General features: G+C 32.9%; 3 protein-coding genes across 3 annotated transcripts; 2 read left to right on the forward strand and 1 right to left on the reverse strand.

Moving 5' to 3' along the window:
* Positions 1–868: 868 nt before the first annotated feature.
* PGO_040380 (hypothetical protein, conserved) lies at positions 869–5,335 on the forward strand (the record flags this gene model as incomplete). The annotated part of the gene is made up of 1 exon (XM_028686226.1): positions 869–5,335. One exon carries the CDS (start codon positions 869–871, stop codon positions 5,333–5,335), a length of 4,467 nt encoding a protein of 1,488 aa, XP_028542027.1.
* Positions 5,336–5,883: 548 nt separating this feature from the next.
* On the reverse strand, positions 5,884–7,611 carry PGO_040390 (ATP synthase alpha chain; the record flags this gene model as incomplete). The annotated part of the gene is made up of 1 exon (XM_028686227.1): positions 5,884–7,611. One exon carries the CDS (start codon positions 7,609–7,611, stop codon positions 5,884–5,886), a length of 1,728 nt encoding a protein of 575 aa, XP_028542028.1.
* A 2,969-nt stretch (positions 7,612–10,580) lies between these two features.
* PGO_040400 (hypothetical protein, conserved) lies at positions 10,581–14,018 on the forward strand (the record flags this gene model as incomplete). Its single annotated transcript, XM_028686228.1, has 4 exons — positions 10,581–11,877; positions 12,079–12,962; positions 13,119–13,608; positions 13,870–14,018. The coding sequence occupies 4 exons, from the start codon at positions 10,581–10,583 to the stop codon at positions 14,016–14,018; spliced, it is 2,820 nt and encodes a 939-aa protein (XP_028542029.1).
* Positions 14,019–14,026: the final 8 nt, after the last annotated feature.

The raw sequence follows: 14,026 nt of genomic DNA on the forward strand, positions 1-14,026 counted from the left end.
AAAAAAAAAAAATAACCCCAATTTTAAATAGCCAATTTTTGAGACATTAATTTTTTTTTTTTTTTTTTGCTTCTCTCTTGTGTCACATTCTACGCAAATGATGAGAGGATAAAACAAAACACCTTGATTCTCAAATTTGCTGAACTCTTGTTCTTTTCTGTTTTTGCACGTATCTGTGGAAGAGCACAAATGACACGGCACTGAACGTTATGTGTAAAAAAAGGATTGTTGGATTTAAGCAAAAATATGTTTTCCCCTCGTCCCCTTTTTTTTTTTTTTTAATAAATCCTGATTTTTTCTGTGGATTTTTTTTTTTTTTTCCTATTTACAAGTGCAAAATGGGGGAGGGGAAAAAAAAAAAAAAAAAAAAAAAAAAAGCTACCCATCGAATGCTTATATTCAGGAACAGTTATTTTTCACAATCACTTCTATAATTCTATAATTCTACAATTCTACAATTCTACAATTCTACAGTTGCACAACAGTACGACATGCAAACGATGCTGCACTGTGAAAATTAGGAGCATGGAAGGAGCAAAGTTGCGTCGAAGCAACTCCTCAAACTTCATTCCAAATCAAGTGCACAAAAGTGACAGAATGATAGAATAATAAAAAGAAAAGTAAGAGAGGAATACCATATTGCAGCTCCGAATGTGGCAACAGATGGCTGGGTGCAGGTGATACTGTGATTGTGGTGACATACATCTCATATGCATATGAGCACTCTTCCATGCATGCGGGAGAATATCAGCACGTGCACATACGTATGTACATACATATCTACACACATGTACACATACGCACATTCCCATGGACGTACTTACGTTTTCCCACTTCACGGTGGCCCATTTTGTGCAGCCTCGCTGAAATGCAACTCCACGGGAAATGCACCTCCAAAGGGGTGAGCAAATTTCTTGGAAGGCAGAAGAATAAGGAATCATTAAGAGCCATAAATGAATACAGAGAAAAACTGAAATGTCTATCGAACCACGAAAAGGTCGTAAGGATTGATCTTAACAGGAGAGGTGAAAAGTGCAGCAGATATTTTTTTGATAATAATAAATACATATATGTGAAGAACAATGTTGAAATAGAACAATTCGATAGGGGAGAAAGATGCATTGGAGAGAGGCACAACAATGTTGTTATTAGTTCAACTATTAGAAAAATGGACCCAACTAGCTCAAGTAATGTGAAAGAGAGAAAGCTGCTAAAATCTGCAAAAAAACTTCGAGACATGTACGATCTACTACAAGAAGAATTTGTGTACATGAAATTTATATATAAAATAAAGATTAAAAACATTTTTGCTTTAGTGAATAATATAAAAAAGAATAAACATATCGATAAGAAACAGAGGGATATCATACTGAATTGTATTTACAAATATGTAAGTCATAATTGCTATGTAATGTGCAAGAATGATTTTTTTTTTTTTCTTTATATATTTCCACAAAAATTGAAATATTCAACGAAAGTGATTCATTATTTAAGAAATTTTCTTGAAAAAGAATTGATGACTCTTAGTGAATGTTTAAGATTAATAAATGAAATAAATTTATTACATATTAATTATCATATTAGATATAGTTACATCCACTTTTTAATTCGAAATATACACAAAATTACTGTCGGCCAAATGTTACATATGCTGACCACTGGCAGTTACTTATTTGCAATAACACCTGATTTTAAAACGAATGAAGAAAAGCAAGATGTTACTTTTAAAAATTTATTAATAAAAAATGTAAAAGAGAGAAAAAATATACCCCTAGATGAAAAATTAAAAAATGAATACTTAAACTTCTTGACAATGTGTGCAAGTTGTAAAAATGTCTATCTCAAAATATTTTTTAACGACCTCTATGTCCAACTACATAAAAGAATAATAATCGAAAATTTAAATGTAATCAAACAAAATAATGATTATGAATATCTACAAAAAGTAGTTCACCTGGGTAGTTGTAACATATGTATAAACCACTTAAACTATTTACTTCTCCCGGAGGAATTCTTTTTTCCCAAGAATTCTAATAAAAAAAAAATTAAAATAAAAGTTTTTCCTTCCTTTATAGACATGAACCAAGTAGACATTCTCAATACACACCATCCTATGGAAGAGAAGGAAGATAAAAAATGTAGTGAATCTAGCTTGGAAAACTTACAGGATACCTTTTCTCCAAATGGTGTATCTTCTGAACAGTCTGCTCCATTCGTCACAAATATAAATGAATTAACACTTCCAGATAGTAGATGCACTAGTAAAGGGAGGAAAAGTACAAATAAGCATAGCCATTACAAATTTGTAGAAGATAAAAATATGACCGTAACAGATTCTTACTCTTTGCTTACACCACCAAAAATTGCAGACTCTGATAAACATAACCAGATGAATAAAAAAAAGTTGACTAATTATTATGATGATTTGGGAAAGACATCATACCACCAGTTTAACTACAAAAAAGGATTGACAGAAGAAAGTACCACTTTTCAAAATATGAAAAAAGCATTTGCTTTCTCAACCCCTTATGATAAATTGAGAAATATACAATATGAAGAATTGAAGCAAAAGTATAAAATTAACACTAAAGTGGTTGATAAAAATGTTAAGATATTCTTGAAATTTCTAAAAATTTCACATAATTTCAGCATGCCTTCTTCATCAACATTGGATAAAGCTTTTGAAAGAGAAAGTCTTTCTACTATCATTTCTGGTCTCTGTAAATGGAACACAAAAGGACGAAACAAATTGGATATACCAAAAGGATTCAGAGATGAAAAAGGTATCTACATGAAATATCAACACATACACCATTCGGAGTTTACACAAAATTCTCCCCTTTGGAAATTCACCAATTGGTGGTATCAAAATCAAGCATGGAACCATAAACTTGGGAACACCTTTTTTGATTTATTAAAGAACAGTGAAAAAGCTGGTAAAATGAGTGACATGTTCGCACATACGGCCTGTTCACTAGTTCCATGTGGAATCATCAAATCGGTAGAGGTAACCAACCCGTTTGAAACAAAAAGGGAGCAGAAGCAAGGGAAGTTTTCACTGCAAGTTGGACATCCATTGAACACAAACGATGAAGTAAAACTTACCAATCTCTTCCACTCACCTTGCGAAAAAGAGAGAAACAAGAACATCCAAAGTTTAGTCAGTAATATTTACTTCAGTCCATATTACAATAAAAAATATTTTCACAAATCGCAAATAAATTCTCTTGCAAAATGTCTACTTTATTTGTCAAATTCGTACCTTCAATATTCTGAACATGTTCATAATTATAACAAGAAAATTGACATCCATCTAGAGAAAATATTTTTACAACAAGTAGAAAAAACCTTTTATGAAATATTCACATATGTTATCAAAAATATGTACCTCGTGAATTTATCAAATTGGTTCTATATCTTCCTTTCCTTTTGTAAATTCGTTAGTCTACCCCAGGGGAGGGGAGGTATAAATGGTCAGGTGGTTTCGGGGATTTCCCTTGAAAAAGTAAAACACCCTCTCATGGAAAATATGCTAAGCGTCATTTCTTCTGTTGAGACATATCGCTATGAAGAGGTTAGGAGCATACTGGAAGATGAAGACAATCGGAGATATCTTCACATTAGTCAGTGTGGAATTAAACAACTTGTAGGTGAAGAATTGACAACTCAACTTTCAGCGGCACATGTGGGAGGAGGAGGTTCCAATTACGAGACTCTACACAGAATTATTTTGAGAAATTTCAATATTGGTGGTAGAGGCAGCATATCATTGCCAAGGGAATGGGCTCTAGAGGGCGCTGAAAATGGAGAAAGTGAAAATAGTGCAAAAAATGGAGAAAGTGAAAAAAGTGAAAAAAGTGAAAAAAATGGAGAAAGTGAAAAAAGTGAAAAAAGTGAAAAAAATGGAGAAAGTGAAAAAAGTGAAAAAAGTGCAGAAAATGCTTCTATCAATGCCTCCACTGCAGACGTGGCAAAAGTAGTGAACTCAACTAGGGTTGCTTCTCCCCAGACTGGAGACGAAGAGAGCGGTGTGAGAGCCTCAAACAGAGGTGGTGGCATAGAGAACCTTAAAGGAAATGTCCCAAATGGACATACGAACCAAATGATGGTGTACCAAAGCGGCATAAAGTTCCTTTTGACAATGTTAAATAATTATTTGATCTTTTCACCATTCCATATGAAGAGGTTCCTAATTATTTTGTATCACTTAAACATGCAAGTTTTTAAAAATATAACTTCCCATTCTCATTTCGAAACCAGACTATATCAAAATTATAACAAGTTTATGAACAGATATTTTTACATACACACTGGGTGCAAAGAAAATGTAGAAATTCTAAAGAAGTCTCATGTAGCGAAATTAAAGTGGTCTTACTTAATGCACAAAAAAGAGAAGCATTTAAGTTGCACTCGTTACAACTTATGCGCAAGAACACAAGACGATTTGTTGGGAGATAGACACACATATGATGTATACTCTCAGGTAGAGAATATATTTAGAAAAAAAAAAAAATTTTTTACACTGGATGATTTGATAAATTTTATCGTAATTTACAGCCTGAACGGATTTTACCACTACTCTACATTTTATTATGATATTTCAAAATGGTTATTTCGATATGATTTATCTTGTCTCAAAGATGAGATGAAAATATTTTTATACCTTCACTTGAGTCATTGCAAACATGTATATAAACCATTATATTTTTACCTACTAAGACAAGTGTGTGAAATTAAAACGACAAGCAAACAAATTAATCTCCTTCTTCTGTGTAATTTTATTTATATGCTAATTAATTATGACGATCATGGTCAGGTAAAATTAAAAAATGTTCCATATATTCAGAGAAAATTTGGGAAAATTCTTTGGACTTATTTTTTCCCAATAGATTTATTTGTTATCAAAAATGCACACATTATTGCATCAACCAAAATAAAAAATTTCGAGTATGATATAGCAAGTACAAAGTCAATCGATACAGGGCCAAATGATAAGAAAACTACCATGCATGAAAAAATGAATCTTGCACAAATACATTTCGATTTTAATATATGGAAAATTAAAGATCATTTAAAAAGTAAGATACCACAAATGGTTACATTGTTGGAAGAAGAGTACTTACAGAAAAAAACATCCTCAAAGACAGAAAGGCATGATCATCCTTTTCTTCTTTTCAATTTCCACATTTTTGATAAAAAAACGGAAGAGGAAATGTTTAATATTTGCTTAAATTTTTTGTCCTATGATTTCGTGTGCACCAATTTTTTAATAAGTAAGAAATCGTTGTATTATGCTATGTTGTTACATTTAAAAAGGGAACAGAAAGTTTTCTGACTCAAACATTGAGCTTGCTATTATAATTGGAAAGAAAATACAGCTTGCAGAAAACAGTTGGTTAAAAAACACATCCTATTTTTTTTGTATGAGCGTGTTCATCCGTATGTATATACATAAAAAAAAAAAAAAAAAAAAAAAAAAAACATAACATAACATAACATAACATAACATAACATAACATAACATAACATAACATAACATAACATAACAAAAGGTGCATACTTATACAAATCTATAGGAGTGTTACACGTTTGCACATGTTGGTATAAAAATGGGGAATTGATGTAAGTACTATCGCTATGGCACGCGTTGAGGGATAATACACTTCAAGGCTAGCCATTTCACTTCCCCTATTCATTTATATTGTATATGTGCGCGTGCGTTAGAAAATGTTCTGGCATGTTTGTTCATAATTTTGCACAGTTTTTCCAGCACTTTTTAACCTTTTTACCTGCATGTTCATGATTTGGCTCTGCTTTTCTTCGCCATTTTTTCCAGCACTGCCTCTTGTCTGCCGCTTCGTGGCTGGTTAACCAACGCAGCGCTCACTCGCCCTTGTAGATCTCCAAGAAGCGCTGGATGCTCTCCTTGATCTGCTCCTCCACCTCAGACAAGTCGCAGTTGGCCTGAATTTTCTTCAGAACGTCGACGTAGTTGTTATCCAGGTACTCAAAGTACTGCTTCTCAAAGTCCTGCACCTTGTCGATGGAAAGGCTAGCCAGATAGTCCTTCGTGGCGGCATATATGAGACATATCTGATAGCTTATGCTGACTGGGGAATACTGTTTCTGCTTCAATATTTCTGTTAGAATCTTCCCCTTCTCGATTAGCTTTTTGGTGGATGCATCTAAATCAGATCCAAATTGCGAAAAGGCTACAATTTCTCTAAATTGGGCTAGTTCTAATTTCATAGAAGATGCTAACTTTTTCATGCATTTATATTGTGCACTACTTCCAATTCTGGATACACTCAATCCGACATTAATAGCAGGAATAATTCCCTTATAAAAGAGTTCACTCTCGAGAAAAATTTGCCCATCTGTAATGGAAATAACATTTGTAGGAATATATGCTGATACGTCATTATTCAATGTTTCAATAATTGGTAAGGCAGTTAAACTTCCCCCTTTTAATGTATCATTCAATTTAGATGATCTTTCCAAAAGTTTTGAATGAATATAAAAAATATCTCCTGGATATGCTTCTCTCCCTGGTGGTCTTCTTAAAAGTAAGGAAAGCTGTCTATAGGCAACGGCTTGTTTACTTAGATCATCAAAAATTATTAATGCATGCTTTCCATTATCTCTGAAATATTCAGCCATAGCACATCCTGTATAGGGTGCCAAAAACTGAAGTGGAGACGCATCAGAGGCACTGGAATTAACAATAATGGTATATTTCATAGCATCATATTTTTTTAAAAGATTAACTAATTTTGCAATGTTACTTTTCTTCTGGCCAATAGCAACATATATACAATAAACCTTCTCATTATCTGATACCTGTTCATTTACATTTTTTTGATGAATTATAGTATCAATAGCTATGGCTGTTTTTCCTGTTTGTCGATCTCCTATTATTAATTCTCTCTGTCCTCTCCCTATGGGTACTAAACTATCAATACATTTAATACCTGTGATAATGGATTCGTTTACACTTTTACGTGCTATAATTCCAGGTGCCTTTATTTCTATTTTTCTTCTCTCTTTTGTCTGAATCGGTTTTTCACCATCTATTTCATTTCCTAATCCGTCAACAACTCTCCCCAGTAATTCATATCCAACATTCACATCAATAATTCTGTTTGTTCTTTTAATAATATCTCCTTCCTTTATATTCCTATCATTTCCAAAAATAACTACACCTACATTATCATACTCCAAATTCGTTGCCATTCCATACGTTATGTTTTCTTTGCCACTTTCACTTCCACTCACACGATTCACGTTATCCATATTGGTACTGCTACTACTACCACTACTACTACTACCCCCGGCTGAGTCATCACTGCTATGAATTTCAAGTAATTCTGAAGATTTCACATTATTCAATCCAAACGCTCTACATATTCCATCACCTACACTTAGAACATATCCTACTTCATTTGCAGATGTCTTAAAATTAAAGTTTTCAAATTTCTTTTCCAAAACTTTAGATATTTCTATCGGACTTATCTTAGTTGAATACTGAAACATTCCTATGTTCCTCCATTTCACTTTCCTTCCAAGTGCTCCCTTCGCATTCTTCTTCAACTGTTCTGATAACAGTCGCATTTTTTTATTTTATTTTTTTGCACCGAATAAGCGGCAGATTGGCGATTTGATATGCTTGTAGATGTCAAGCAGTTTCACTGATTTGCAGTTTACTTTCTCTTTCTCTTTCTCTCTCTCTCTCTCTCTCTCTCTCTCTCTCTCTCTCTCTTTTTTTTTTTTTTTTTTTTTTCTTTTCTATTTTAGGAATATATGATTATCCCCTTTACATGCTGTTCTTCCCGATATGTAAACAAGGTTCCTTTTTGTAGGTCTACCACTTGATGCTTTCCTCTTTACGTTCATACAAAAAAAAAAAAAAAAAGGAAAAAAAAAAAGCGCGGGGGAATTAATTCAAATTAGATCGAATTAAATCGAATTAAATCGAATTAAATCGAATTAAATCATATGACGTTGTGTTATATCACATGAAGTATCATATCAAATCAGGTTTTACACTATGTAGCATAAACACACGTACGAATGCATTTTTTTTGTTCATTTTTTTTACACTTGCACACCCTCGGTGATTTCAAAATGAACTGTGTTGATGAAAGAAGGGGAAAAAATAAAATACACTTACAATGGGTGGTTTGGAAGATCAGGGCGCGAGGGTAGGAAAGTGCATTCCTTGATTTTCCCTTTTTTTTTTCTAACTGAGAACTAGGTACCTGATTACCTGATAATCTGATTTACACGTGTTTTCACAGTTGTTCTCGTTTTCGATATTTTATCTTTATATATTTGTTTTTATGTTTCGTTTTGTTTTTATTTTTATGTTTTTTTTTTTTTTTTCTGTTCATCTTTTGTTTTATTTTATTTTATTTTTTTTTTTTTTTTCCTTTTCATGTTTCGCTTTTTTTTTTTTTTTTTTTTTTTTTTTTTTTTTTTTTTTTTTTTTTTTTTTTTTTTTTTTTTTTTTTTTTTTTTTTTTTTTTTTTTTTTTTTTTTTTTTTTTTTTTTTTTTTTTTTTTTTTTTTTTTTTTTTTTTTTTTTTTTTTTTTTTTTTTTTTTTTTTTTTTTTTTTTTTTTTTTTTTTTTTTTTTTTTTTTTTTTTTTTTTTTTTTTTACACTAAGGATGGTTTCTCCCCCCCCCACCCCTCCTTTCCTATCCTGGAAGTTAAAACAAAGTGGTTATTCTTTCACCAGTGCTATAATTTGTCCTCTTTGCCCATGTTAAAGTTTAAATAATGCACTTATGTTAACATGAGCCTGATGAGGAATACGAAAATTTGGGGACATCCAGCATCCATTTCATAAAATCATAAGTAAGATAATAATATGGATAAAAGATTTAATATAAAGTGATGGTGTGTCGCGGTTGCAAAAATGTACACAAAAAAGTGAACAATTTATAATATGCTCGCCTGTGAATGTAGATAAATAATACATTCAGCACTCCTATTCCTTTTCAAAGTGACAATTTTTTAGTGCTTCAAATTTTTGTACACATAATTTACCCCCTGTATCGTGTATATACTGTGCACACTTGCGGTGGGGTTGGGGGAAAGTCCTAGCCCTAACATATGCCACATGCACACAGTAAATTGAATACACATATAATATCTTTTTTTTTTTTTTTTTTTTTTTTATCTTTTTTCTCTCTCCATGTAAGAAATGTAAATATTACATCAACATAATAATTATAACATAGCTGAACCCTAAATGAATACAAGTTTAAGCTTCTTCTGCCCCCTCCCCCAACTATAGTTCTTTTTCACTATTGAAGCTAAATTTTGTGAAGATAACATATGACCAGAAAAAAAAAAAAAAAAAAAAAAACGATTATACTTCCCAAATTAAAGAATCTTCCATTTTGTTATGACCAGAAAAATATGAATTTTTTTTTTTTTTTTTTTTTTTTTGGTCATATGTTTTCCTCATTCGGCTAATCGTGTGTGTATTCCTGCCTACTGACCTATTCAAGGAAAAACAGTCAAGTGGTATTTATTCATGTTGTTAGGTTATAAATCAATTAATTTGTATGCACAATATATGTTATTTTATTCCCTTCCTGTTTTACAACAAATTTTTTTGCTAATATGATCGAAATGAGTTTCCAACAGGTGACATATGGCTCCCTACTTATATCACCACAACCCAAACTAAACCAAAATCACATGTACATACATACATGTGAAAATTTATAAATGTCTCCTATTTCGTAAGCACAGCTAGCTAAAATGTATCTCCATTTAAGGGAAAAAAAAAAAAAAAAAAAAAGGAAAACACAAAAGCAAATAGAAATATAAATGCAAACGCAAATGCAAATGCAAATAGAAATAGAAATGCAAGCACAAATGGACGACATCTGGACAAGCACGTTATAGGAAAGCAAGCCAGCCGGAAGGAAATGTTCCCTTTTATAAATTATACAGTCGCGATGACTAAAGGTGGTTTTGTGTGCAGAAAAAAAAAAAAAAGGCAATAAAAGAAAAACAACTTTTTCATGATTCATTGCGGTTGATGTGTGAAAAAAATGTGATAATTTTTCGACTGACTTATCATTTCCCTGATAATATTCAAATCTTTTTTTTTTTTTTTTTTTTTTTTTTTTTTTTTCACATGCACAACATGTCTTCTGGGTGGGAAATAAATATAAGAAAAAAAAAAAAAAAAAAAAAAGGCAAAAAATTTCCCCTCACTAATTGAAAGCAGCAAAAAATGAAAAAGCTTTTCCCCGCTTAGCAAACTTTAAGGAAACGATAATAAATACAATAAAAGCGTAATGCATACAAATTGCCTACACACAATCGTGGGGTCAGAAGAAAAAAAAAAAAAAAAAAAAAAAAAACGGAACTTTTTTTTTTCTTCCAAAGAAGAGGTCAACTCATAAATGTTGTATGTTGAGACAAAGGTGGCACAATTCAGTTCTGTATCATTTTGAAAGAGAGCAGTTTTAACTGAACAGTGTGCTTATCTCTACATGCACACCCTGTACAATGTACCCTTCTCGATCAGAACATGTGTAGACAAATATAAATTTTTTTTCCATGAAGCACACAACAGTACTGCTGAAGGTATTGTTATTGGTGGCTATAACAATCCAAGAGGGGCTTCTCTCATGGCAGATAATGACAAATAGAACGATGGTGATAGTGATAGACATAGGACTACTGATGCTTTTCCTGTACCTGCAGATAAGTTCAGAGAATAATACACAAATGTATATGATATATATATACAGCATAGTGACAAAAATAACAATTATATATTATGTTTCTCTACCTAAATGTTTGATTAATGAAAAGGAGGAGGTATTAAACAAAGCAGAAATAAATTTGTATTGGATACGACATTTTGATAATTACACAAATAAGATACATATGGTTTCAATCGCAATTTTGATTTCGATAATTGTGTATATTTTATTTTTTTATATTACTGACTTTAATTTATTAAAAGTTCATTTCATAAATTTGGAGATTTTATTTTGTTCACTCATAATTAGTCATGTCTCTATTGATTTTATGGACATTTCTGATTTCTTCTATTCAATCAATTTCCATTTTTTTCTTTACCATTTTAGAGTAATACATGAATTGTCTATATTTAAAGATACGAATATATTTGTAAATACCTCTATAGATCATAACACATTGATTGAATTCTACACCTTCTGTCTTAATTCATATCAAGTCATTTTTATTCTCTTTGGTGTACTCTTATGTATAAATATATCCATTCATGCATATTCACTTCCCACATATTCGTATGAAACTACAAAGAAAGGAATTTTCATAAATGGTGAACTATCCAAGAGCAGGGATCCTAATAACAATTCCAGAAAATATCCCCATGTGTTAAGTGATTACAATAGCTCACTACCACTTCTCCATCTCTTCTCATATAAAAATGTTTGTAACAGGATGGAGAAAACCATTCCAGATGAGATACTCGCAAGTGCACGATATGATGCATTAACGAATGGAAGTACTTACGGAACTCATGGAAATCCCACTAATGTTTTGTATCTTAAGAGGAGGAGCTACATGGCTGGACTTCCACCCGTAGAAGCAGACTGTTCGTGCGGAGGGCCAAGGAAGGGGGGCTCTTCTCCTTACTCTTCCACGTCTTCCGCTTCTTCCGCTTCTTCCGCTTCTTCCACTTCTTCCTCTTCTTCCACGTCTTCCACGTCTTCCGCTTGCGCCCCCCTCCACCTGAGGTCCAAAGTAGGTGGAGATGCCATGTCTTGTCTAAAGTACTTGAGTATATACAGCTTTCTGTTTACTGATGTTTCTCTTTTCACTGCAAGGGTTTTCCTCTACTTAATTTTTTCGGGCACTGCATGTAGGCCATACATTGAGCCGCTACCCCATCGGAGCTGCAACCCCATCGGAGCTGCAACCCCATCGGAGCTGCTACCCCATCGGAGCTGCAACCCCATCGGAGCTGCAACCCCATCGGAGCTGCTACCCCATCGGAGCTGCTACCCCATCGGAGCTGCCACCTCATGTGAAATTCCCCACGTGCTCTTCCTAAACACTGCAGGCTCCCCGCTGTTCATCGCGAAAAACCTCTGCTTCGCCATCATCCATGGTTCGAGAATCTACAGAAAGTCTAAATTCTACAACCACAGGAAGAAAAAGGAGCGAAGAAAAAGAAAAAAAAAGACAAAAAAATGGAAAAACGCAACTAATGAATACACAGAGAACTGCTTAGAAAAAGGTATAGAAAGGGTGAAGACACATACTGCAAAAATGGAAAATAAACAAAAGAGCTTCTTAAGTACTTATGGAAGAGAGGAGAAAAGTTTTGGTTTCAAAAAAGGATGCTTGAGTAATGAATTTCTAAGTAGGAGTTTCATTTCTAGAGACACTATAAATATAAACAGGATAGAACATGCAGATTATGACAGAATTGATAGTTTAAATTATAATAAAATAAGACCACATTTTCATTTTCAGTATTTAAAATATAATGGAATAAATTTTAAAAGACACATGTCATGTTATGTAGATAAAATTGAAAACAATTGCAAAAGCTATTTGATGATTTTTCTCTTTTTCTTTATTCTTATAGCAACAAAAATTGCTATCCTTGTAGTCACATATACACTAGATATTGACGATGACCTAAATCAACATTTGTATGAATTAACTTACCAGTGGAATATCAATGCAGTTAATTCATGTTGGATACTTAAAATTAATTTATTCATCATTTTCGTCTATTCCTTCTGTTCATTTATACTCTACATAATTACTTGTTCTATATTCGATGGCGTTTTCATGTTTCTCTTGTATTCCTTTAACCTCCTCTCTTATTTTTTTGCACTTATCATTATGACTCAATACAACCCAGCATGTGATATTTTTGATTATTTTAACAAGAGTAAGAACACACTTGTGGTTCTCTTGGCCTTTGCCCACTTGGTAAGATTTTTCCCCGCAGCACTATCAGCATTTCGAACAGGACTCCTAAGGAGGAGCACTTAAACCAGTGCAGCTGAGGGAGAGTAGCTAAGATAGAGTAGCTAAACTAGTGTATCTTACCCAACGCAGCTTACCCAAACCGCTTACCCAACGCAGGCCTACCTATTCCTTGAGGACACTTACATGTTCATCTACATGCTGCTTGGACGCAAGTACATCACATACCGATGCAAATCAAAAATGGAGAAAAGCAACGAAACACAAAGAAGAGTAGAAGAAAATGAAGAACTGTTCATACCTATATCAATCGTGTCTTCATTTATGCTTAAATTAATCAAACACATGAAAGGGCCAATCATTCTTAACAGAATTATAATTGGAAAAAATTTCATAAAAAATGCAAGACTAGACAATTTTTTGTATATTTGTCACATAAAAGAAATTATCATTAAATTGGTTTTTTATCTTTTTTGCTTTTTTTTAGCACTCAGAAGTAGTATAATAAACGTTTCCTTTCTTTTTATTATTTTTCTCTTCAATTTTATTCTGTCACTTGCTTATTTATTCTTTTCCAAGGCTGACAGAAATCTCGCCATGGACACCATCTTCACCCAAGCTCTCTTTCTGGATCTCACAGCGAGACCCCGTATGGCTACACTAGACTCGTGATGCGTGCCGTATTGCTGTATATCAGCACGAGTGTAAATTTGGCATGACAATACATCAGCATCAGTGTGAATTTGGCATGACAATACATCAGCATCAGTGTGAATTTGGCATGACAATACATCAGCATCAGTATGAATTTGGCATGACAATACATCAGCATCAGTATAAATTTGCAATGACTGTGCATGTCGCTTTTCACCCTCACCTTACGCACCTTTCCCCCCCACACACTTTTCAGGAGAAGACCGATGGGTTCATTGGTCAGGTCTGTCAAAGAGGCAACATAAGAAGTTGACTAGCCAAAACATGAATGAACATACATGTTTATACGAAAAATACTCCTATGATCATTCGGTTTTATTTCAAAATTGTTTAAACTACTTTTAATTAGGTTC

Source organism: Plasmodium gonderi (assembly GCF_002157705.1).
Source record: "Plasmodium gonderi DNA, contig: Chr04, whole genome shotgun sequence".
Lineage (NCBI taxonomy): Eukaryota > Apicomplexa > Aconoidasida > Haemosporida > Plasmodiidae > Plasmodium > Plasmodium gonderi.